The sequence below is a fragment of the Hoplias malabaricus genome, chromosome 12, assembly GCF_029633855.1.
Source record: "Hoplias malabaricus isolate fHopMal1 chromosome 12, fHopMal1.hap1, whole genome shotgun sequence".
NCBI classification, from domain to species: Eukaryota; Metazoa; Chordata; class Actinopteri; order Characiformes; family Erythrinidae; genus Hoplias; species Hoplias malabaricus.
The window spans coordinates 3085264-3110415 of record NC_089811.1 but is presented as its reverse complement, the minus strand read 5'-3'; the positions used below and the strand labels follow the sequence as shown (position 1 = coordinate 3110415).

General features: G+C 39.9%; 1 protein-coding gene across 1 annotated transcript in view; it reads left to right on the top strand.

The window, feature by feature from the left end:
* Positions 1-25152, top strand: part of ttn.1 (titin, tandem duplicate 1) — a 153882-nt gene that overhangs the window by 67092 nt on the left and 61638 nt on the right. Inside the window, 66 exon segments of the mRNA XM_066686859.1 lie at positions 49-188; positions 342-468; positions 582-848; positions 1058-1324; positions 1655-1918; positions 2007-2146; positions 2250-2376; positions 2485-2751; positions 2841-3107; positions 3187-3453; positions 3545-3684; positions 3767-3893; positions 4338-4480; positions 5265-5388; positions 5505-5771; positions 5907-6004; positions 6080-6248; positions 6334-6600; positions 6712-6978; positions 7070-7348; positions 7434-7842; positions 8014-8138; positions 8247-8513; positions 8622-8891; positions 9125-9424; positions 9520-9822; positions 9912-10099; positions 10185-10299; positions 10396-10680; positions 10801-10952; positions 11059-11206; positions 11300-11477; positions 11705-11826; positions 11925-12212; positions 12393-12689; positions 12796-12982; positions 13075-13190; positions 14289-14588; positions 14680-14979; positions 15072-15177; positions 15268-15464; positions 15579-15884; positions 15971-16249; positions 16334-16633; positions 16726-17028; positions 17149-17532; positions 17641-17943; positions 18045-18344; positions 18428-18724; positions 18811-19095; positions 19192-19485; positions 19569-19868; positions 19963-20271; positions 20456-20646; positions 20748-21177; positions 21266-21574; positions 21718-21899; positions 21983-22112; positions 22202-22501; positions 22587-22904; positions 23141-23437; positions 23554-23853; positions 23963-24277; positions 24361-24509; positions 24606-24756; positions 24847-25128. Of these exon segments, the coding sequence (XP_066542956.1) occupies positions 49-188; positions 342-468; positions 582-848; positions 1058-1324; positions 1655-1918; positions 2007-2146; positions 2250-2376; positions 2485-2751; positions 2841-3107; positions 3187-3453; positions 3545-3684; positions 3767-3893; positions 4338-4480; positions 5265-5388; positions 5505-5771; positions 5907-6004; positions 6080-6248; positions 6334-6600; positions 6712-6978; positions 7070-7348; positions 7434-7842; positions 8014-8138; positions 8247-8513; positions 8622-8891; positions 9125-9424; positions 9520-9822; positions 9912-10099; positions 10185-10299; positions 10396-10680; positions 10801-10952; positions 11059-11206; positions 11300-11477; positions 11705-11826; positions 11925-12212; positions 12393-12689; positions 12796-12982; positions 13075-13190; positions 14289-14588; positions 14680-14979; positions 15072-15177; positions 15268-15464; positions 15579-15884; positions 15971-16249; positions 16334-16633; positions 16726-17028; positions 17149-17532; positions 17641-17943; positions 18045-18344; positions 18428-18724; positions 18811-19095; positions 19192-19485; positions 19569-19868; positions 19963-20271; positions 20456-20646; positions 20748-21177; positions 21266-21574; positions 21718-21899; positions 21983-22112; positions 22202-22501; positions 22587-22904; positions 23141-23437; positions 23554-23853; positions 23963-24277; positions 24361-24509; positions 24606-24756; positions 24847-25128 (15681 nt within the window).

Genomic DNA, 25152 nt, shown 5'->3' with positions numbered 1-25152 from the left:
GCCATCAATAAAAACGGTTTGTATGTCTTATGATTCATACCTATTTAGAGCGTGAAGCTCAGATCCTGAAACCCCTTGATAGTGTGGAGGTGGTTGAGAAGCAGGAGGCTAAGTTTGATACTGAAATCTCTGAGGATGATGTGCCTGGTGAATGGAAGCTTAAAGGGGAGGTTCTAACAAGGTCACCGGTAGGTCTTGTCTAAATGGTCATACTCTTATATGCTTTTTTGTTGATATTTTATATATGAATACTTGTGTATCATATCATAGCTGCTGTTGTTGCCAGTCATTGCTGGAAGTTGTACATACTATTTTTGTTTGTTTGTTTGTTTTCCTTTAAGACTTGTGACATCAGAGCTGATGGCACAAAGCGATTCCTTACTTTGAAAAATGTTCAGCTTGACCAAGCTGGTGAAGTTACCTACCAAGCTCTGAATGCTGTCACAAGTGCTATGCTCACAGTCAAAGGTAAGATAATGCTGAAGGTTTTTGTTTACAGAAAGGGTAACAGCAAATACACATGGAATTACAGGTGATTTAAATATGTCCCACTGAGGATAATGTTGTGTCATACCTCCCAGAATTGGAAACAGACTTCACTGTCCCGTTAAAGGATGTTTCTGTGCCTGAAAGAAAACAGGCCAAATTTGAGTGTTCCATCAATAAAGATGTGCCTAAAGTGATGTGGTTTAAGGGTTCTGATATTATAACATCTGGAAATAAACATGAAATCATTGATGATGGAAAAAAGCACATTTTGATAATAAATAACTGTGAGTTTGATGATGAGGGAGAATACAGTATTGAGGTCTTGGGCAAAACATCAACAGCAAAACTTACGGTAGAGGGTAAGTTGTGATCATCGTAATTTGTTGTGGTAATGATTTTAGACTACTGGTTGATTCAATATCTTTTCATTATTTTTATGAGTATCCTGCCCTGTAAATTAATTTATTTACTATTGTGAGGAATAGTTATTTTACCTCTAAAATGGATGGTGCATTTTTGAAATGACATCCTCTACGTGAATGTGTTATAAACTAAACTAACATTATAGGTATGAGGTTGAAGTTCATCTCAGAATTAAAGGACCAAACTGTGAAGGAGCGTCACACGGCTCGGTTTGACATTGAGCTCTCTCACGAGAATGTGCCTGTGACTTGGTACAAAAACGAAATCAAACTGCATCCAAGCAGAACAGTGATAATCCAATTTAAAGGAATAAAGCATACATTAGAAATCAAGGAAGTCACACTAGATGATACTTGCCAAATAAAGGCAGAGGCAAAAGGAATCACAACCAAGGCTAAGTTGCTGGTCATAGGTAATATTTCTCTTCATATACTTTCCTTGTTTGTATTTTTAAAATAAGTTTGATTTTGTTGAAAACGGCAAGTCCGCTTATAATTAACTAAGGCTGGTAACCACTGGTGAACATTACAGAATCAGCTCATTTTGTGGCCACAAGATTTCTTTCTCTACTGTAAACATAAAGCACACTTTGGGTTAAACTACATAATTATTCTCTGTCTGTCTTTTGCAGTGTCCTAAGAAAACGTTTAACATGTACAATATGTATAATATTTAATGAATGAATATAATAATATCAGCTTTTAATATGTACATGTCCTGATATAAATATAAATCTTTGCAGAGGGTGATGCAGTCTTCGTTGTCAAGCTTCAAGACTACACTGCAGTTGAAAAAGACGAGGTCACTTTTGACTGCGAGCTGAGCAAAGACGTCCCTGTGAAGTGGTTCCATAATGAGATTGAAATTAAAGCCTCCAAGATGGTTTCCATGAGATCAGAAGGAAAACGAAGGTTCCTCAGCTTTAAGAAAGTGGAACAGAAAGACAAAGGAGTGTATGTATGTGATTGTGGAACAGACAAGACATCAGCCAACATTAACATTGAAGGTGATCATTCTGGATTTTGTTTTTAAATTTAAAATTAAATTTGCTTATGATTTTTTTCTGCCTCTAAATGCCACTTCTTCAATTTCAGCTCGTGACATTAAGGTTGTCAGACCTATGTATGGCGTTGAGCTCTTTGACGGAGAGACAGCTCGTTTTGAAGTGGAAATCTCCGAAGATGATGTCCATGGCCAGTGGAAACTGAATGGCGAAGCCCTCTCTCCTTCACCTGTAAGCCTGCAAAATACACTCCTATGCTGTTTTTTAATTTGTAAATAAACTGATATTGTATTTTACCCCTTATATGACATATGTGCATTTTTTTCTTAATAAGGACGTTGAGATAATTGAAGATGGTGCCAAACATGTTTTGACACTGTACAACTGTAGAATTGCTCAGAGTGGGGAGGTGGTTTTCCAGGGAGCAAATGCTAAATGTGCTGCAAACTTGAAAGTAAAAGGTAATCTTTGTTCACTTAAAATTTCTGTACATGACTTATTAATATATATATCATCAGCTGTGAAAATGTGCAGACCCTTGCAAATTTAAAATGTTTTTGTGTTCACAGAACTGCCCATTACCTTCCTTACATCATTGAGTGATGTGCAAGTGTATGAGAAAGATGAGGCACGATTTGAATGTGAACTGTCGAGAGTAACAAAGACCTTCCGTTGGCTGAAGGGATCCCAAGAGCTAAAGGCAGATGAAAAATTTGAAATGGTCTCAGAAGGAAAACGATACACTCTTATTGTCAAAGCAGCAGCCTATGAAGATGAAGCTAAGTACACATTTGAAGCTGAGGACAAAAGAACGTCTAGTAAACTAGTCATTCAAGGTACAAAAATGAATGTGTGATTTCATGTATGGCAACACACTTGCAGCAAGTAAATAACTTCATCAAACCAATGTTTTACTTGATTTTAGGTATTCGTCTTGAGTTTGTCAGACCCATCAAGGATGTGACCGTGAAAGAGCGTGAGACAGCAGAGTTCAGTATTGAACTCTCTCATGACAAAATCCCCGTAACCTGGTACAAAAATGATGTACGCCTGCACCCAAGCAAACTGGTGCACATGTCAGAACAGGGCAAGATCCACACGCTGTCCTTCAAGGAGGTTTCCATTGATGACACTTCACTCATTAAAGTGGAAGCTCTTGGGAAGACCTCTGAGGCCATGCTAAGTGTTCTTGGTAAATATAGTTCAATAGCAGTAAACAATGTTCAATTTTATAGAGAGATTCTAAAATTGTTTGTTTCTTTTCTTGACAGAGGGAGAAGCTTATTTCACCACCAAGCTTCAGGATTACACCGCTGTTGAGAAGGATGAAGTTGTGCTCATGTGTGAACTGAGCAAAAGCTCTGCTGAGGTTAAATGGTTCAAAGACGGCACAGAAATTACACCCTCCAAGAACGTCCTCTTCAGAGCTGACGGAAAGAAACGTATTCTCACTGTGAAGAAGGCAGAGAAGGTCAACACTGGTGAATACGTCTGTGACTGTGGCTCTGACAAAACTGCTGCTAAGCTAAACATTGAAGGTACTAGATACTGAACACGCTGTTAATAATAATCAACTGTTCATTTTGTTTTCATTGCCCCAACATAATTTTATTCTTTTTACTGCCGCAGAGCGTGACATTAAGATCGTCCGTCCACTGTACAGCGTGGAGGTCACAGAGACCGAGGCAGCTCGCTTTGAGACAGAGATCTCTGAGGAGGATGTGCATGGTCACTGGAAACTCAAAGGAGAGGCACTGCACCAGTCTGCTGTAAGCATTTGTTCATAATGTAAAAGTGTTTTAAAAATATTTGTACATTGCACTTTTACATTGTTGATTTACTTTTCAACAGGACTGTGAGATTAAAGAAGAGGGCACCAAACACATACTGATTCTCTACAATGTGCGCATGGACATGGTTGGTGCTGTGGATTTTAGTGCCGCCAATGCTAAATCTACTGCTCAGCTCAGAGTTAAAGGTGAGAGTTCTAGTCACTAATTAATTCATGAGCTGTTTTCTGTCTTTAGTCAGTGTAAATATGTATGAATAATATTGGAAATCATTTTGAATTCATGCAGCAAAACTTTACATTATTTCACTGAGAGTTCATAGACGCCTACTAAGAACACCAGATATCTTGGCGGTGATTAGCTAGAAGCCAATCAGGAACTGTTGTTATTTTAGAAGCTCTAAGCTTATCTGGAGTGGGTGATGGGTGCCTGGGCAGACCCTTAGCATGCCTTCTGTCCTACTGAGCATTGTAGCATGCTAATGACAGACTCTTCCCAGTGAAAAGGTTGAGATCTGAAGTTGTCAGAGAAGCTGAATCATGGCTTGTTCTTATGATGGACAGCAACAATGTAAAATTGGACTTAGGTGTTGATTTATGCAATATTAACAATGGCTTTTTCTCAATCTGAAGCACGCACTATTGGTCTGCTACGGCCTCTTCGGGATGTTACCGTCACAGCTGGGGAGACTGCAACATTTGACTGTGAGCTTTCATACGAAGGTATCGTTGTCGAATGGTTTGTTGGAACTACAAAAATGGAGCCAAGTGACAGAGTAAGGTTTTATTTTATTCTTATATCTTATAAATATTTACTTTTTTACCAGTGTTCATGTAATGTATGAGTTAGTTTAATAATTTCCAAACCTCTCTTGCACTCACCATACAGTACCTTGTTAATCTGATCAATCCTTTATTAAATTAAATCAGGGATGGAATTTAACCATTCATGTATTGGCTGATCCACAGCAACAATTCAAGAACCAAACTCAATTATGTCTAATAATGTTTGGTTATCAGTATTTATTCTAATATTTGTTTAATGGTTCTTAAACTATATCTTAGGTAATCTGTTTTAAACATTTTTGACTGCTTTCTTTTGTTAGAATAAAGCCTGTGACTGTGTCTGTACATATATATTTTCAGATATATAAAATATAAGTTAAAAATTAACAAAGTTAAAATTCCAATAAACATGATTGCACGTCATGTTCTTTTCTTTTATAATGGATTGCCATAATGGTGTTTTCCTTAAAGCGTACAACAGCAGACATTTAAGGATATGCAGCAGAGGCTTTGAGATAACACAGTGAGCTGCTCAGCCATGCAAGTGTTCCTCTGGCTATTTTTACCTACATCAAGAATGTGTGTTAAAGAGATAGCCTTGATGTTCTGCTGTTGCACCAGTTTAATTGGGCTTTAAGTCTAGTATATGTTCTCATATTTGTACTACATTAGACAAACATCTAGTATAAGGCTTGCAAATGTCTGTGATTCCTTTCCAATGTAGTTTAACAGCTCTGGTATTACATCTTTATAAGTCTACTTTTTTTTTTGTAGGTGGTGACTAGAGCAGAGGGCAGACTGCACAGCTTAACTCTGAGAAATGTGCTGATGTCTGAGGCTGGGGATGTGAAACTTACTGCAAAAGATTTTAAGACACAGGCCAAACTTATTGTCAATGGTAAGCACTTTAAAATAATATGCATATCTTAATATGTTTTCAAAAAAAAAAATACATATCACATACAGCTTTGCTAAAAGATGTGAAACTGTACATAATTTATTTCACTCACTCAGAGCCACCAGTGGAATTTACCAAGCCTTTGGAGGACCAGACCGTTGAGGAGGAAGCCACTGCTATTCTGGAGTGTGAACTTTCCAGAGAAAAGGCTGAGGTCAAGTGGTTCAGAGACGGACAGGAAATTCGTAAAACGAAAAAATATGAAATGGTAGCTGAGGGCTGCAAGAGGAAACTGATCATCAAAGAGTGCACCCTTGATGACTCAAAAACATACACATGTGATGCCAAAGATTTCAAGACCTCAGCTTTCCTGAGTGTTGAACGTAAGCCAAAATAAGCCTCTATAAGATGCTTGAATATTTGATGCATAAGCAGTTGATTGTTTTCATTTATCCAAATAATGATTATTGTTTTTTCTTTCTTTCTTTCTTGGGTTGGTGTCTTTTTGGGCAAATCAGCTCCTCATGTTGAATTCACTAAACCCCTTCATGATGTTGAGGTCAAGGAGAAAGAGTCTGCCAAGTTTGAATGTGAAGTTTCCCGTGAAAGTGCCAAGGTATTTTATTCACAATTTTAAGAATATATTAAAATGCAAACATAGAAACTAACGTGTGTACATTTGTTTCAATAGGTTCGATGGTACAAGGATGGTATTGAGATTAGAAAGGGGAAGAAGTATGAGATTATTGCTAAAGGAGTGCAGCGAACTCTCATAATAAGCAGGGCGGTGTTTGATGATGAAGCTGAATATGAATGTGACGCCAGAACCTCCAAATCTTCTGGCATGCTTACTGTTGTTGGTGAGTTTTGATTAAATTTGGATAGTTAGACCAACATGATGCCTTTTTTGTCAAAACTGACCATGGTTCATTGTTTCACTTACAGAGGAGGAGGCTAGATTCACAAAGAACCTAACCAATGTAGAAGGCACTGAAACTGACAGTATTAAACTGATCTGTGAAGTCTCCAAACCCAGCGCAGAGGTCACATGGTATAAGGGAGACCAAGAGCTGCCTGAGGGTGGAAGATATGAACAGATTGCTGATGGAAAAAGGAGAATACTCATCATTCAAGACCTTCGCATGAATGATGTTGGAGAGTACCACTGCAAACTTGCCAGTTCAGAGACATCAGCAACCCTAAAGATCAACGGTGAGCTACTGTGCTACCAAAAATGCACAGGGAATTCTTAATCATGTATCTTGTGACTTGAAGGACTCAGAATGCTTTTGATTAACCTTTGCTTTCTTTATGTTTCTTTAGAGCTGGCTGCTGAATTTATTTCCAGGCCCCAGAACCAGGAGGCAGTGGAGGGTGAAAAGGCTGAATTTGTATGCTCAGTGTCCAAAGACTCTTACGAAGTTAAATGGTTCAGGGGTGGGGTGGAACTTCAAACTGGAGAAAAATACCAGATTGTAAGTGAAGGAAAGAGGAGAGCTCTCATTGTCAAGAACTGTGAAATGAAGGATGAGGGTGCCTTCACTGCCTGCATTGGCTCTGTCAAAGCCTCTGCAGATTTATCTGTGATTGGTAGGTATCGTTATGTTGTTTACTGAGACTTTCCACAGTTTATTGAATGTGAAAATGTATAGAAAGTAATGTCTTCCCTCCTTCTCTATAGAAAAACTGAGGATAATCACTCCTCTCAAGGACACCCAAATGAAGGAAGGACAAGAAATTGTTCTCAATTGCGAGGTTAATTCAGAGGGGGCTAAAGCCAAGTGGCTGAAGAATGAAGAGATCATGTTTGAGAGTAGCAAGTTTATCATGGTTCAGAGAGATACAGTTTTCTCACTGAGGATCAAAGCTGCTGATAAGTCAGATGAAGGCACTTACACCATTATGCTGGTTAACCACCGTGGTGAACAGGCCAAATGCTCAGCAAACATCGGTGTACAAGGTAAGCATGCTTACGTAGGATTTTTTAATCTTTGTGAGCACACTGATGAAAGGTTGGTTCATTCTAACATTTGGCTTCTCTGCAGAGGAAGCACTCAGGATCACAGATCCTCTAGAAGACTGTGAAACAGAGGAGAAGAAGACAGTCAGCTTCACTTGCAAAGTAAACAGACCCAATGTGACAGTTCAGTGGTTAAAGGGAGGTCAGGAGATCACCTTCAGCAAGCGTGTCGTGTACCGTGCAGACAAGAACAAGCACACACTGATCATCAAAGACTGCACCATGGATGATGAGGGTGAATACACTGCTGTTGCTGGCAGTAGCAAGTCCACAGCTGAGCTAATAATCAGTGAGGCACCCACTGACTTCACTGCCCAACTTAGAGACCAGACTGTTACTGAATTTGAAGATGCAGAATTCACATGCAACGTGTCTAAGGAGAGGGCCACTGTTAAATGGTACAGAAGTGGCCGTGAAATCAGAGAAGGACCAAGGTATATTTTTTATCTGTTGTCTGATTGGATAGTATTTCACATCACTTCTATGAGCTTGCATGTCTATCGTCGTCTCCTGTGGCAAATCAGATGATCATCATGAAATGGTGCAATCAGTAGTGTAGTGTTGGGCATGTGTTTATTCATGGTTTTCTTAAATTATTTCACTAGATATCACATGGAAAAAGACGGGAAGACATGCACATTGTATATTAAGCAGTGCCGACCTGACGATGAATGCGAATATGCTTGTGGAGTGGATGAAAAAAGATCCAGGGCTCGTCTCTTTGTTGAAGGTTGCCAAAACTTCTCTTTACATATACTTCATTTTTTTTTTCTGACAGATATATGAAGGAATTTCTCAGTCCTTTGTGAACTCATTTAGCTTTCTCCTCTATTTCCAGAGATACCTGTGGAGATTGTCAGACCCCCAACAGATGTTTTTGAACCCCCAGGCTCAGATATTGTGTTTGAGGTTGAACTAAATAAAGACAGGGTTGAGGTTAAATGGATGAGGAACAACATGATCATTATGCAAGGTGACAAATACCAGATGATCAGTGAAGACAAGATTCACAGACTTCAAGTTTGTGAGATCAGGCCTCGGGATCAAGGAGAGTATAGAGTCGTTGCTAAGGACAAGGATGCCAGAGCCAAGCTTGAACTTGCAGGTACACATTTTTCAGTCTAAATTGATCATTATATGGGTTTATGAACAAGTATTGTTCCTTTGGGAAAATGGTTTTCACATTATTCCTGTGTTTTGTATTTTCTTACAGCTGTGCCAAAGATCAAGACTACAGACCAAAATCTCGTAACAGATGCTGGAAAGCCTTTTGTGATGACTGTTCCTTATGATGCTTACCCTCGTGCCGAGGCTGAATGGTTATTCAATGACACCAGTCTTCCAGTGCAAAACATTGACACATCCATTGACAGGACAGAGTACAGGCTGAAAGACCCTAAGAAGTCTGACCAAGGCCGCTACAAAGTCATCATTAAGAATAAGCATGGGCTGGGAGAGGCTTTCATCAATCTTGATGTTATTGGTATGTTATCATTCAACAACAACAACTACAAAAACACAATTTAAAAAGTTAGAAATTTCATTAGTAAAAAAGCAAGTAATACAATACTGTTTAAAAAAATGAGCTGAGAGAAGAACCAGGATCCTCAGCTTCCTTTCTGTGAATACATACAGCTAGGATTGTACTGTATAATATACACAAACATAACGTTCAAGTGTTATGTTCTACTTTGCTGTTATAACTGTTGTTTTTAGATGTTCCTGGGCCTGTGAAGAACTTGAAAGTTATTGACACTGCTGACGGTGAGGTTAGTCTGGCCTGGGATGAGCCTGAGAGCGACGGTGGCAGCAAGATCCTGGCTTATGTTGTAGAACGACGCGATGTCAAACGCAAGTCCTGGACAATGGCCACTGATCGTGCAGAGATTCCAGAATATTGTGTTGCTGGATTACAAAAGGACAACATGTACTTTTTCCGTGTATGTGCTCGAAACAGAGTTGGCAATGGTGAGCCAGTCTCAACCGATGAAGCTGTCCAAGCAAAGAATAAATTTGGTAAGTCACTATTTTGACTGTTTGGTATGGTTTGTTATACGAGGTCTAGTGGAACATTCTACAGGAGACTAATATTATTTCTTATTTTTATACAGATGTTCCTGATGCTCCTCAGAATGTTAAGGTTGGACCTGTAAACAGGTTTGGAGCCACTCTGACCTGGGAGCCACCTCTATTTGATGGCGGGTCTGAGATCACATCTTATATAATCGAGCTCCGTGACAGGACCTCTGTTAGGTGGGAAGCTGCATTGGTGGTCAAGGCTGATGCTCTCACAGCTACACTCAATGATGTTGTTGAAAATAAAGAGTACATCTTCCGGGTTCGAGCAGAGAACAAAGCTGGAATTGGCATGCCAAGTGCTGCCACTGATCCTGTGAAGATCATGGATCCCATTGGTCAGTGTGTTTTTTTTTCTAATATATTTATGACAAGAAGAGTTCTGTAGTTGATCTTTGTCATCATGCTGTGCTTATTCTGGTTACAGAGAGGCCAAGCCCACCACTGAGTTTCAGTTGCACAAATCAAAACAAAGACTCTGTTCAGCTGACCTGGGAAACTCCACTCAGTAATGGAGGTAGCATGATCACAGGCTACATTATTGAGAAATGTGAAGATGGTGTAGATAATTGGCTGAGATGCAATGCAAGGCTCTGTCCAGACCTTTACTACAGGGTATGTTGAACGTATTCTTAAATATTTCATATTTTCAGCTCATGGAGAATGAATAGTTAACAGATGTGATTTATCTCACGTCTAGGTGTCTGGCTTGAAATTTGGTCAGAAGTATCATTACAGAGTTTCAGCAGAGAATGCTGCTGGGGTTTCTGATCCTTCTGAACAGATTGGACCACTCTTAGCTGATGACCCACATGGTAATTAATCCTCAATCTTACTTTAAGACTGAACAAAAATGTTGCAATACGTAGAGTTTGTTATTCATTGATAATCATTACTTTTGCCTTCAATAGTTGGTCCCACAATGGATCTGAGTGGATTCAAAGACGGTCTGGAAGTCATTGTGCCCAATGCTCTTACTATTCGTGTACCCATTACTGGATACCCCATACCTAAAGCCAAGTGGACGTTTGGAGATAAGGAGCTCACTGCAGGAGATCGTGTGTCTATGGTCACAAAGCCTACATACACAGAGTTAGTTGTTGTCCCAAGTGTCCGTCCAGACAAGGGCACATACACCCTGCACCTGGAGAATGATATAACATCAGCCTCTGGAGAGATTGAAGTAAATGTTATTGGTATGTGAAACTTCTTGCTCCACATTGCCTATATTTAAAACTAGCTTAATGTATTTGCCAATCCTGAACACTTTAGAGCCTGCATAATGACCGAAATTTGTTATGCTTTAATTCATTAAGCATCTCCAAGTGCACCAAAAGACTTCAAGGTTGCAGAGGTGAGCAGGCATCATGTCCACCTCATGTGGGAGGCACCAGAGCATGATGGAGGAAGCCCTGTAATAGGTTATAACATTGAGAAGAGAGAGGTTTCACGCAAGACCTGGGTCAAGGTTAGTAAATAACCTTGGAACAGCAGTTCCATCAATATTTGGTTTTTTAGATTTTGCATGCATAGCTGATGGAGTGTATATATAACGAAACATTATGCTCTTTCAGGTGATGTCAGGTGTGCAGGACCTTGAGTACACCGTTACGGATGTTATAGAGGGGAAAGAGTACTTGTTCAGTGTAACAGCCTCTAACAAATGTGGTCCTGGAGAACCTGCATACATTGATGAGCCGGTGAACGTGTCCTCTCCAGCTAGTAAGCCATTGTTTTAGAGAAGCAATTGTAAGTCTTATTTAATAATAAAAGAAAAGAAAAGAATGAGAATGTGTGATTTGTTTTATATTACAGCTGTGCCAGATCCTCCAGAAAACCTGAAATGGAGAGATAAATCTGCAAAGGGTATCTTTTTGCTCTGGGAACCCCCAAGATATGATGGCGGGACTCCTATCAAGGGCTACATTGTTGATAAATGCCAGCGTGGCACTGACAAATGGGAAGCCTGTGGAGATCCAATGCCTGAGCTGAAGTAAGTTCTGAATTTAAGGATTTGATACCATAACTAATATTAGACAAAAAATTATATTGCAAAGAAAATGAATATGAGAAATCTGTAAGCTTCAGACTGTGTAGAACTATGCTCATAGCCCAAGATATCTTTTGGGAATTGAATGTACTGTGTCTATGTGTCTGTATGTATTTGTAATCCCAAATGAATATATGTCGCACAAATTCTAATTCTAATTCTCTAATCAGGTTCCAAGTGACAGGTCTCATTGAGGGACAGTGGTATGCCTATCGTGTCAGGGCAGTGAACAAACTTGGAGCTAGCAGACCATGTAAAGCTACAGATGAGATTCTTGCTGTCGATCCCAAAGGTAAACTTTTTATACAGTATTCTTTAGATTCTGACTATACACTACATTTGGTTTCATTATTAAAAACATACTCAATGTACAATCATTTTTAATTACAGAGGCTCCAGTGATTCATCTTGATGCCAAACTATTGGCTGGCTTGACTTCTAGGGCTGGTAGTAAGATTGACCTTCCAGCAGATGTGCTTGGAAAACCAGACCCCAGAATCAAATGGACCAAGGCTGATCTTGTCCTTAAACCAGATGATAGACTCACTATTGACACAAAACCTGGACACTCCACGCTTTCTATTGCAAAAACAACCCGGTCTGACACCGCCACCTACATCATAGAAGCTGTCAACACCTGTGGTCGTGCCACAGCAACAGTCGATGTTAATATTCTCGGTAGGGTGCTGATTGAATAATAATAATAATAAAAAAATTAATAAAAAAAAAAAAATATATATATATATATATATATATATATATATATATATATATATATATATATATAAATACATTTCTATATTTCCTTTGCCTTTGAAACTCACTGGTCAAAATGTTTGTTTTTGTTTTGTGATTCAGATAAGCCTGGTCCCCCAGCTGCTTTTGATATTACTGATATTACAAATGAGTCCTGCTGCCTGGCTTGGAATGCCCCCAGAGATGATGGTGGTTCTGCTGTGACAAACTACATTGTGGAAATGAGACAGTTGGACAAAGAAGAATGGCAGAAGTTGTCTGCAACAGTCAAGCAAACCACTTTCAAGGCTTGCAAACTGGCGGCTATGAAAGAGTACGTCTTTAGGGTATCTGCTGAGAACCAGTATGGCATTGGTACTCCTGCAGAGCATGTTCCAATTGTTGCCAAGTATTCCTTTGGTAAGTAATCTAGGTATAAAGGTATAATTTTCTTTGTAATAATTAATGTATTTTTCCTAAAGACAAAATGAGATGTAATTGCTACTTTTTCATTCTTTATTTTTAGAAACCCCTGGTGCTCCAACTAGGGTACAACCCTCTGATATTGCAAAGGACGCAGTCACTTTGACATGGTATGAGCCTGATGAGGATGGTGGAAGTCCCATCACTGGCTACTGGGTTGAGAGGTTTGATCCAGAAAGTGACAAATGGATCAGATGCAACAAGGTGCCTGTCAGCGACACTACACTCAGGTAGGATTTTAAGACATAAGAAGACCATAATAAATTAAATATAATAAAGCATTTTCAATGCCAAAACAAGCTCTACTTTATGTCTTGTGCAGAGTGAGGGGATTGCCAACAAAGAAGAAGTCCAAATTCCGTGTTCTGGCTGAGAATCTTGCAGGAACTGGAAGACCAAGTGCTGAGACTGATCCTGTTTTGATTAAGGATCCGATTGGTGTGTTTATACTTATACTTAATTATACTGCCTACCAATAATATATTTTCACACAAACCACAATGAAGTAGATTATTATAGGTTTCAGTTTTTAGTTTATAGAAAGGTTTTAGTTTTCAAATACCCAGGAAATAATATGCTATAATATATTTTTCATGATCTGAATGGGGAAAAATGCTGTCTAAGAGATATTAGAATTAATAATTATGAATAGCACAGTGGAACAGCAGGTAGTGTCACAGTCACACAGCTCCAGGATCCTGGGGTTGGGTGTTCAAGTCCCATTCTGGGTGACTGTCTGTGAGGGGTTTTGTGTGTTCTCCCCACATCCACGTGGGTTTCCTCTGGGTGCTCCAGGTTCCTCCCACAGTCCAAAAACACACATTGGTAGGTAGATTGGCTACTTAAGACTGTCCATAGGTAAGAGTGTGTGAGTGAATGTGTCGCGCTGTGATGGAATGGCATTCCCTCCAGGGTGTGTTCATAACTTGTGCCTCCGTGTAGGCTCCGGACCCACTGCGACCCACTGGACAAGTGGTTACAGACAATGATTGAATGAATGAATTGTTGATTTTACAGAAACAGTAAAAAATAGAAAAGTAAAAACAACAAAAAACATTATCCATTTCTACTAATAAGGGCATAACAGGTGCTCAGCAGATTCTTTCATGTTTTATTAAACACAGGAGTAAATGTAAATGCAAACGTGCAATTATTTTTCTTTGTACTACATACAACAATATGTCTTCCACATTTAAATCACTTGTGGTAGTGAACATTTCATATAAAGTAACTGAATTTCCTGGAGATAAGACATATTGCCTCAATCTGTGAAAATCCATTCTTCATCTCTAAGGAGTCTGGCATGCAGAGGTATACATTCTACATGTGACAAGCTAGGATTCAGTTTTATAAGCCAATACATTTGTTTATCCATGGAAGTGCATACTTTATTAACCCAGTAAAAATATTACTTATTCAATCGATTTTATTATTATATTTATTTATAAAATATTTTATATATTTCATATAATATTATGGAATAATCTTTTCAGCTCTAAGTTTAAGGGTGTTTTGTAATATGATAATTTTTCATAGATCCTCCATGGGCTCCTGGCAAGCCGTTCATTAAAGACATTGCAAAGACTTCTGCATTCCTTCAGTGGACCAGACCAGAGCATGATGGTGGTGCTAAAATCGAATCCTACATCATTGAACTTCTTAAGAGTGGAACCGAGGAATGGGTCCGTGTTGCTGACGATGTCCTCACGACAGAACACTTGATAAAGGGACTGATGGAGAAGCAAGAATATTCCTTCCGCGTCAAAGCTGTGAATGTGGCTGGGGAAAGTGAACCTAGTGATCCAAGTGATCCTGTGGTGTGCAAGGAAAGACACTGTAAGTTAATAGGACAAACTACTTGTATTTTTTAAAATTAGAATAGACCATATTAAGTAAAGTTAACTGTTGAAACTTTATATTTAAACAGATCCTCCGTCTGTGCCACGCTGGCTTGAGGTTGTCAACATATCAAAGATTGACTGTGAACTGAAATGGACAGAACCAGACAGTGACGGAGGTTCTCCAATCACCAACTACATAGTTGAAAAGAGAGATGTCAGACGCTGGACCTGGCAGACTGTAGACACCACAGTTAAAGAGACAAAGTACACTGTTACTCCACTTAATGAGGGAACTTTGTATGTCTTCCGTGTGGCCGCTCAGAATGCAGCGGGTATTAGCGATTTCTGTGAGTTGGAGGACTCTGTTCTGGCAAAGGACACTTTTAGTAAGTGCAGGCACTCACAAGTATGTTTTTGTTAATTATATTCACTTTAAGGGAGACAAGAAAATTAAGTAAATGTTGACTTTTTCCCTTAGCCACTCCTGGACCTCCTTATGCTTTGACTGTAGTTGAAGTGTCCAAGAGACATGTTGACCTTAAATGGGAGCCTCCCAAAAGTGATGGTGGAAGGCCAATCACAAAGTATGTATTTACAATTGGCCCTTTTTCTAGCGTAAAATACGAACTCTACTTGGTACCGCATTTGTAACTGACTCATGCCCTGCATTGCAGATATGTTATTGAGAAGAAGGAGAAGGTAGGCACTCGATGGTTAAAGTCTGGAAAAACAGCAGGCCCTGAATGCAAGTACAGGGTAACTGAGGTTGATGAAGGCTCTGAGGTGCAGTTTCAGGTCCGTGCTGAAAATGAGGCTGGAGTAGGCCACCCAAGTGAACCCACAGAAGTCATTACAATTGAGGATCCTATTAGTATGTTACCATTTTATGCATGAAATAACAACAAATACAAATACTATTAATAAAATATAAAACACACATTTGTAACATGATTCAATAATTGATCGATTACTGGCTTGGTTTCAGGCGCACCTTCTCCTCCTCTTGACGTAAAGATTATCGATGCCACCAGAGAGCACATCAATATTACATGGAAGGCACCAGAGAAGAATGGGGGAAGTCCTGTTACCGGATATCATGTTGAATTGGCTGAGGCTGACACAGAGAAGTGGATGAGAATTAATGCTCGTCCTATCAAAGAGCTCAAGTTCAAGGCAGAAGATGGTGTAATTCCCGAGAAACAATATGTTCTTAGGGTTCGTGCCATAAATGCTGTTGGTGTCAGTGATCCCTCTGAAATTTCCGACAAGGCCTTTGCCAAAGACCCTGACTGTAAGCATACTTTAATGTCATGCTAACATTTAAATATGAATACTCCAACTGTACAAGTACACTAAAATATTGTTTACTTTTCAAAGGTTTGCCAACCATCAATTTGGAGACCCAAGATGTTGTTGTTGTTGAGGGTGAGAAAATTCATCTGAAGATTCCTTACAGAGCAATCCCCAAACCATCAATGGTTTGGAAAAAGGGTGAGACAGAGCTGAAAACTGAAGACAGGCTCACCTTGACATGTGAACTGAACAGTGTTCACCTTGAGCTCCTCAAATGCAAGCATGAAGATGCTGGTGCCTACACGGTCACTTTAGAGAACAGTCTGGGTTCAGCCACTGGAACAGTTAACGTTAAAGTGATTGGTAAGGCAGCTTTTTTCCATCTGTATTAGGTTATATTTTTTGTCATGTGACACACTAGTTAAATGAAATATCTTTCACCAATAGGTCTGCCTGGACAGTGTAAGAGCATCACTCCAAGTGAAGTCACCAAGAACTCCTGCAAAATCTCATGGGAACCACCAGAGAATGATGGCGGTAGCCCAATTCTACATTATGTACTGGAGCGCAGACAAGCTCCGAAGAAGACCTTTTTGCCTGTAATACCTGGAGTTAATGTTCTCGAATTTGTGGACAAGGATCTGATGTTGAATGGTGAATATTACTACAGAGTTAAGGCTGTTAACAGAATTGGCAGTGGAGAATTTCTTGACATGCGCAACCCTGTAATCTCAGAGGAGCAGAAGCGTAAGTATAAAATTTTTAATTTATCATTAATACATTTGATTAGTCTTCTTATAGCAACATTGTTTACTTATTTGCCACTTAAATTTTTATAGAGCGACCTGACCCACCAGTTGAAGTGGAGGCAACAAACCCTACCTCACAGTCCATTACAGTTACATGGAAGGAACCACCCTCTGATGGTGGCTGCCCGATTACTGGCTACATTATCGAGAAAATTGAGAAGGATGGCGATAGGTTTGAGAGATGTGTTCCAGACCTGGTACCTGGTTTCTCCTACACTGTCACTGGGTTGACAGAGGGAAAAGAATACCAGTTCCGTGTACGTGCAGAGAACATTGCTGGAGAAAGTGACCCATCCCGTAGTACAGCCCTGATTAAAGCTGCTGATCCTGTTGGTATGTCTTAAAACTGTGAAGTTATGAGCTTATGAGCCTGTTCCAATTACCAAGCAATTGTCTGCCACTGTAATGTGTGTATATATATATGACCTTTATGTCATTTTATTTCACTTTTAGATCCACCAAAAGTATCACTCAATGTGCGTGTCGTATCTGGCGTCAGTGTCAGGAAAGGTGAAGAGTTTAGATTGGATGCCCACGTTTCAGGCTCCCCATACCCCACTGTGTCATGGTTTAGAAATGATGAAAATGTTCTGAAGATCGAAAAGAAGAAGCCAGAGCTCTTTGTGAGAAAGAAAAGGAAGACCAAAGCCACTCACCCTGAACCAGAGGAGGAGTTCCATCCTCCACTTCCAGATCGTGTATCATTTGACCTTAGTAAAAGAGGCGAGACCGCACTAATGGTGCGTGATGCCATCAGAGCTGATCATGGAATGTTCACAATCAGGGTTGAGAATCCCCATGGTTTTGCAACTGCATCTTGTGATGTCAATGTCCTTGGTAAGGGGTTCTAGGAGTTTTGTGTCACATTTTTAATCACATGAACCTTTCCATATCTTTAGAATAATGAGTACATTATATCACAATTTATTTTGTTATAATCTGTAGATAAACCTGGCCCACCTGTGAATTTTGGATTTGATGAGATTCGGAATAACTCTGTCACCTGCACATGGAATGCACCTCTTGATGATGGTGGCTGTGAGATCATCAACTACATCCTAGAAAAGAAAGACAACACTACTGATGAAATTGGTTGGGTCACTGTTACTTCAACCCATAAAGGATATAACTATCCAGTGACCAAACTAATTGAAGGAAAGGAGTATATCTTCAGAGTCAGAGCTGAAAACAAGTTTGGAATGGGACCACCATGCTACTCTGAGCCACTTGTTGCCAAGAATCAGTTTGGTAAAATATGCAATGAAAAGTTTCTGCTACAATATATATAATAAAAAATGCATATAACATTATAAAAATGGTTATATGTGTTTACTAAATGTGATTTTCAGATCCTCCTGATGCTCCTAACATGCCAAGAATTGGAGAGGTTACTGCTACCAGTGTTGCTCTATCATGGCATGAGCCTAAGGATAATGGCAGCCCTATCCTTGGTTACTGGATTGAGAAACGTGAAGTCAACAGCAAATACTGGACCAGAGTCAATCGCAATCTTCTCAGCACTCTGGTGACCAAGGTTGATGGCCTTATGGAAGGCCTGGTTTATGTCTTCAGAGTCTGTGCTGAGAATCTTGCTGGCCCTGGAGAATTCAGTGTTCCAACTGATCCTGTGGTTGCAAAGGATGCAGTCTGTAAGTATTATTTTATTGTTGTTTGGCAGATATATACTAGGATTACAATAGCACTTATCAATTATTGTGTTCACTTTTTACAGTGCTACCCGGTCCACCTATGCCAAGGATTGTCGATATTACAAATAGCACTGTTGAAATTGCCTGGACTCCTCCATTGTACAATGGTGGTGCAGACATTCTTGGGTATCATGTTGAACGCTGTCTTGTGGGTGAGAAGGATTGGGTCCGCAGTACTGAGTTTAGATGCAAGGAATGCAAGTACACCTTGACTGGATTAACTGAGGGAGCAGATTACAACATCCGTGTATATGCTGTAAATGAAGCTGGCCATGGAATGCCAGGAATGACTGAACCTGTGCAAGTTAAGGAGCCTGAATGTAAGCTCTTACAAAAACACTTTGGAAAGCATTTCTCATTAAACATCAATACGGTGTCTAACCTCATGTTTTTCTTGCTACAACAGTGGCCCCAGAAATTGAGTTTGATATCTCTGTAAAGAAAGGAGTACTCATAAAAGCTGGAGAGACTTTGCGTATACCAGCTTATGTTGTCGGCAGACCAATACCAGAGGTGTCATGGACAAAAGATGATGCGGAACCTGATAAGGAGCGGGTTGTTATTGAAACTGAAGGAAAATGCAGCACTCTAAGCATCAAGAATGCCTTGAGAACTGACCATGGCAAATATGAGATCACAGGAAAAAACGCCAGTGGAACAAAATCTGCTTTCATCAGGGTTGATGTAATGGGTATGTTAGTGTATCTGTAAATATTGTATACTCCAAATTCTGTCCAATCATTTCTTGATTTTAAAATATTGACTGTGTTTCTCATTTGTGTCAAAGATGTTCCTGGACCAGTGGTTGATCTTAAAACAGTTAATGTCACAAAGAAGATGATCTCACTTACCTGGTCTGATCCTGTTGATAACGGTGGAAGTGATATCATTGGCTATATCGTAGAAAGAAAGGATGCCAAGATGCACATATACAGACAACCTTTGGAAACGGCTACTTGTAAATGTGACATTGTTGGTCTTCTTGATGGTGAAGAATATATGTTCCGTGTGATTGCAAGGAACAAGTTTGGCCTTGGTACCCCTGTTGAACTTGGACCTGTTCTTGCTGTGGATCCTAAAGGTATCTATGAAAATTAAGAATGAACTATATGTCCGGTATTTGACAACAAACATTGAATAATGCTGAAATCTTTGCGATTCTAGGTGTTCCATCAGCCCCAGAGAAGCTTCACCACACTGCACGGACCAAAAACACTGTTACTCTTGCTTGGCAGCCTCCTCGCAGTGATGGAGGTTCTGAAATCCTTGGATACCTTGTTGAAAAAAAGAGAGAAGACGGTGATGAATTTGAGCCTGCTCATCATCATGGCTGCAAAGAGCCCAACATTACACTGGAAAATCTGAATGAGAAGATGATGTATGACTTCAGAGTGAGGGCTGTCAATGAGGTTGGCAATGGTGAATTTTCCAGGCCAATTAGTGTCACTATTCAAGATGATGAACGTATGTATTAGCACTCTTATGCTTTTTATGTAGTGGATTTAGTACTTAATATATGATGTTTGACATTATTTTTGTATGCTTAATGTTATTACAGGTGTCCCAACTGTGACTCTGTTGAAGTACATCAAGGCTAATAAGATCATTGTCAAGAAGGGAGCAGCTATTGAAATCTCTGCTAAAATTGTTGGTCTCCCCTTGCCCACATTTGAGTGGACAAAGAATGAGGTTGTTCTCGACCAGCCCACTGAGACCATGACCCTTGAGTCAGAGGAGATCGACAGACAAACAATTCACACCAGGATTGCTATTCCTGAAACCATAAGACAAGACACGGGCACATACAAACTAGCTGCCACAAACAAACTTGGAACAGGTCAGCTGATCATCAACGTTAATATACAAGGTATGTTTTTTATTCATGCTTTTATGCATGACAGTGACATTCAGTCTCGGTTCTTTATCACGAACACACCACATTCAAGTCATCAGCAATATGCACAACAGGATAGATATTAAATCACATATTGTTTAGTTGTGTATTTTAATGTAGTTTAAATGAAAATATAATACGTTTTTTCCCACTCCAGATCGCCCTTTTCCACCAAGAAACATAGTTATCTCTGATATCAAAGCTGAGTCATGTTACCTCACTTGGGATGCTCCTGAGGATAATGGAGGAAGTGACATCCTAAACTATATTATTGAGAAGAGGGATGCCAGCAAGAAGAAAACTGATTGGGACCAGCTGACATGCTGTGTTGTAGACAGACGCTATGGGGTTAGTTTAAGTGACTCTGTTGGAATGGTTATTGTATTCTGAGAATTAAATCACTAATAACTTTACTGACTTTTTTTTTCTAAATTCTTCTTTTTTTGAAGGTGTACAAACTTGAGGCCTATGGCACCTTCCAGTTCCAGATTAAAGCTGTGAACAAGTTTGGGGTCAGCGATGGGTGTGAATCAGAGAAAGCTGTTCTCAAAGATCCATTTGGTCTTCCTGGCCCACCTCAGAAACCAAGAATAATTGGACACACTCGCTCTTCTATGCTAGTAACCTGGGAGCCTCCAAAGGACAACGGTGGCTCAACCATTCAGGGCTACTGGCTTGAGAAGAGAGAGAGGGGAGCTGTGTACTGGAGTCGTATTAACAGGGCTCCTGTCACAAAGCCAGCTGTCAAGGGCTTAGAATACAATGTGTTGCGACTTATTGAAGGTATTGAGTACCAGTTCCGTGTTATGGCACAAAATGCTGCAGGCATTGGACCGCCAAGTGAAGCAACAGAATGTGTTTTCGCCCTTGATCCAAGAAGTAAGCGTTATGATGTCACACTGATTTTATACTGTACATGTGTGTGCTGAATGTCTTAGAGTAAACAATGATTTTATATTTTCTGTAGATCCACCAGGCCAACCAGCAGCACCTGAAGTCAAAGACAAGACAACCAGCAGTGTGAGCCTTGCCTGGGCTCCACCAGAGAAGGATGGTGGAACCCCTGTTAAAGGTTATATTATTGAGGTCCAGGATGAGGGCACCATCGAGTGGAAACGAGTGAATGAGCCTGAGAAGCTGATTCCCACCCCTGCATATACTGTGACAGGGCTCAAAGAAAATAAGAAATGCAGATTTAGGGTTGTTGCTGTCAATGCTGCTGGCGAGTCAGAACCAAGTGCCAGAACTCCTGATGTCATTGTTCAGGATATACTTGGTAAGACTGACAGCCAGTGGGGAGTCTTTATTAAGAATCAATTTAGTCCATTAAAAATCCTTTTATTTATGAACAATAATATTGAGGGTTAGCATTTCGAATGCCTTTCAAGTAACACTTTTTATCCCACTAAAATCTCACAGTGGAACCCGTCATTACACTTGGAGTCTCAGCAGAGGATCTTCTCTGTTGTCATGCTGGGACAACAATCAGAATCCCAGTCACCGTATCAGGCAGACCTCTTCCAGAGGTCACATGGGATTTTGATGGCGCTGCAAAAACAGAAAAGAAGAATGAGCGACACACTCTTCCAGTGGATTCTGAAGTAAGACTGTGTATTTATATTCTAATGTTGTTATATCAAACATCCTAATGCTACCACTGGTATTAAAAAAGTTAATTCTGCAGATTGCTTCAACGGATACTACATCAGATGTTACTATATATGAGTGTAAGTTCAACCACTCCGGACGGTACATCATCACTGCCTCTAACAAAGCTGCCACAAAGGCTCTTAAAGTTCGTGTAGCTGTGCTTGGTAAGAAACACTATATTTAATATGCCTTAAAAATATTCCTAAAAATGATGAATACATGAAGATGTTTTAAGCAAAAATATTTTATATAGATTACCCTGGGCCTCCTAAGGAGCTCAAAATCAGCGACATCACAAGAAGTACATGCAGACTTACATGGAAACCCCCAGACAATGACGGCGGTGACAGAATAAAGAGCTACTACATTGAAAAGAAGACTGTTGAAGGGAAAGCCTGGACCAAGGTCAACCCAGCTTGTGCTAGTCAGTCTTTAGTAGTCCCAGACCTTAATGAGGGACAAGACTATTTGTTCCGTATTCGTGCTGAGAATCGCTTTGGTATTGGACCTCCTCTGCAAACTTTCCAAAGAACTACGGCAAGGGATCCCCTCCGTAAGTAGAACATTTCAATCACACTTTCATCAAAAACTGCAGTATTATTTGTCATTACAGTTCAGTTAAATGAATACATTTGCAGATCCTCCTGATGCTCCCACAAGAGTCAAAATCATGGATGTATCCAAGGGAACAGTGACACTGAAATGGAAGCCACCCAAAAATGATGGCGGATCACCTGTAACTCATTACATTGTTGAACGCCTTTGGTGGGACTCCAGTGGGGAGCAAAAAGAGTCTTGGAGACAGTGTAATAGACGTGACGTTGATACAACGACCTTCAAAGTGGAGGAACTCCAAGAAGGGGCTGAGTATGAATTCCGTGTCAAGGCTGTAAATGAAGTTGGTGCCAGCAGACCATCCTCTACTGCTGGACCCATCATCGTTAAGGACCAGACAAGTGTGTAAAACAGTGCAAGTTTTGTAGCCTAAAATACGGCTTAACCCAAGATGTTATTATTGTAAATTATTAATTAAATGGATTAAATGGGGCTTCTTTTATTTTGGGAACTTAATTGTAAATGCCTTGCTTTCACTTGTTGGAAACTGCAAAAGTATTCCTATATAGCATTTCTTGATGGGGAAAATGAAAAAAGATATTCACATATTTTTCACATTACTTTTTTCTTCTCTTAGGGGCACCTCTCATTGAACTTGATGAGTTCATGGAAGTGGAACAGGGCACAGATATTAACATTGTTGCGAAGATCAAGGGATGTCCTTTCCCCACCCTTACTTGGCAGAAAGCTCCAGCCCACAAAAGTGATCTTAAGGTTGATGTTGTGTATGATGAACATATCAACAAGCTTGTGTCTGATGATAGCTGTACACTGCTGATACAGCAGGGAAAGCGCTCAGACACTGGTCTCTATACACTCACTGCCAGCAACAGTCTGGGCAAGGTCTCTAAAGAGATGAGACTTAATGTTCTAGGTAAATGATTTAAATAAACTACTTGGTTCTGATATAAATGTGTGAACTCTGATTAATGAGCACTTAATAATACTACAGATATATGCACATTAAATACATGTATTTCTCCTTATCAGGACTTCCTGGACCACCTTCTGCACCAATCAAATTTGAGGATATACATGCTGAACAGATTACTCTGTCATGGCTGCCTCCTGTGGATGATGGTGGTTCCAAAATAACTAACTACACCATTGAGAGGCGTGTCGCTAATAGGAAATCATGGATTCCTGTCCCTGGTGCACCAAAAGAGCGCATATTCACAGTTGAAAATCTAATGCCAGGCCATGAGTATGTGTTCCGTGTCAGAGCTCAGAATAAGTATGGAGTTGGTGAGCCACTTGACAGTGAGCCAGAGGTTGCTAGGGATATTTTCAGTAAGTTCTTCATAAATGTCACTACTATATGCCCAGTAAATCTGCAACTGAATTTGCCATTTGTTTTTTATGAAAATAGATGACACAGAGTATTATATTCTCTTTATAGCAACCCCTGGCCAGTGCGAAAAGCCAACCCTCTCAAGCGTCACCATGGATTCCATGACTGTGAATTGGGAAGAACCAGACACAGATGGTGGTAGTCCAGTTACTGGGTATTGGCTTGAGCGCAAAGAAACCACAGCAAAGCGCTGGAACAAAGTATCCCGTGATCCCATCAGACCTATGCATCTTGGCGTGTCCTACAAAGTCACAGGCCTCATTGAGGGATCACAGTATCTTTTCCGTGTAACTGCAATTAATGCTGCAGGGTGTGGGCCTCCAAGTTTGCCAAGTGACCCAACCTTTGCCAGAGATCCTATGGGTAAGTACCTGAACATGTTACTATAATAGTATACTATTTATGATCATATCTGAGTCTTACATTTTGATCGATGTTTTCCATAGCTCCACCTTCACCACCAACCCCCAAAGTTATAGACTGGACAAAATCTACAGTCGATTTGGAATGGATTCCACCTCTAAAAGATGGAGGATCAAAAATCATGGGTTATTATGTTGAATACAAAGAGGAAGGAACAGAAGCCTGGGTCAAGGTAAGCCATACATGTGGTTATTTTACCTATTGATCTGTCATTGATCACAATTACAGAGTATTGTATTTTGTACGTATCATTTTATTATGTTTACAGGCCAAAGAAAAGGAAGTTAGGGGAACTAGATTTGTAATAACTGGGCTGAAAGAGAATGGATTTTACAAGTTTAGAGTATTGGCATTCAATGCTGCCGGGCTGAGTGAGCCAGGAGAGGTGGCCGAAGTGCTCGAAATGAAGGATAAGTTAAGTAAGTCTAAAAAACTGTTTGGTTCACCGATTTTATTGTGATCATTTTATTTAAGTATTGCATAAAAATATTTTTATGTTCATCTTACAGTTGCCCCAGTGCTTGAGTTGGATGCCTCAATGAAAGAGAGAATGGCTATTCATGCTGGTGGGGTTATCCGCCTCATAGCCTATGTATCAGGCGCACCTTTTCCAGAAGTGACATGGAACAGAGATAATGGTGCTGTTCCACCAGAGGCTGTTGTTGAGAACACATTCATCAGCACTTCACTAGTAATTAAAAATTGCACCCGAAAGCAACAAGGTGTTTACAGCTTAACTGCAAAAAATGCTAGTGGAGAAGTGAAGAGAACTGTTATTGTTGATGTTCTCGGTAAGTAGGATTAATCAAGCATTT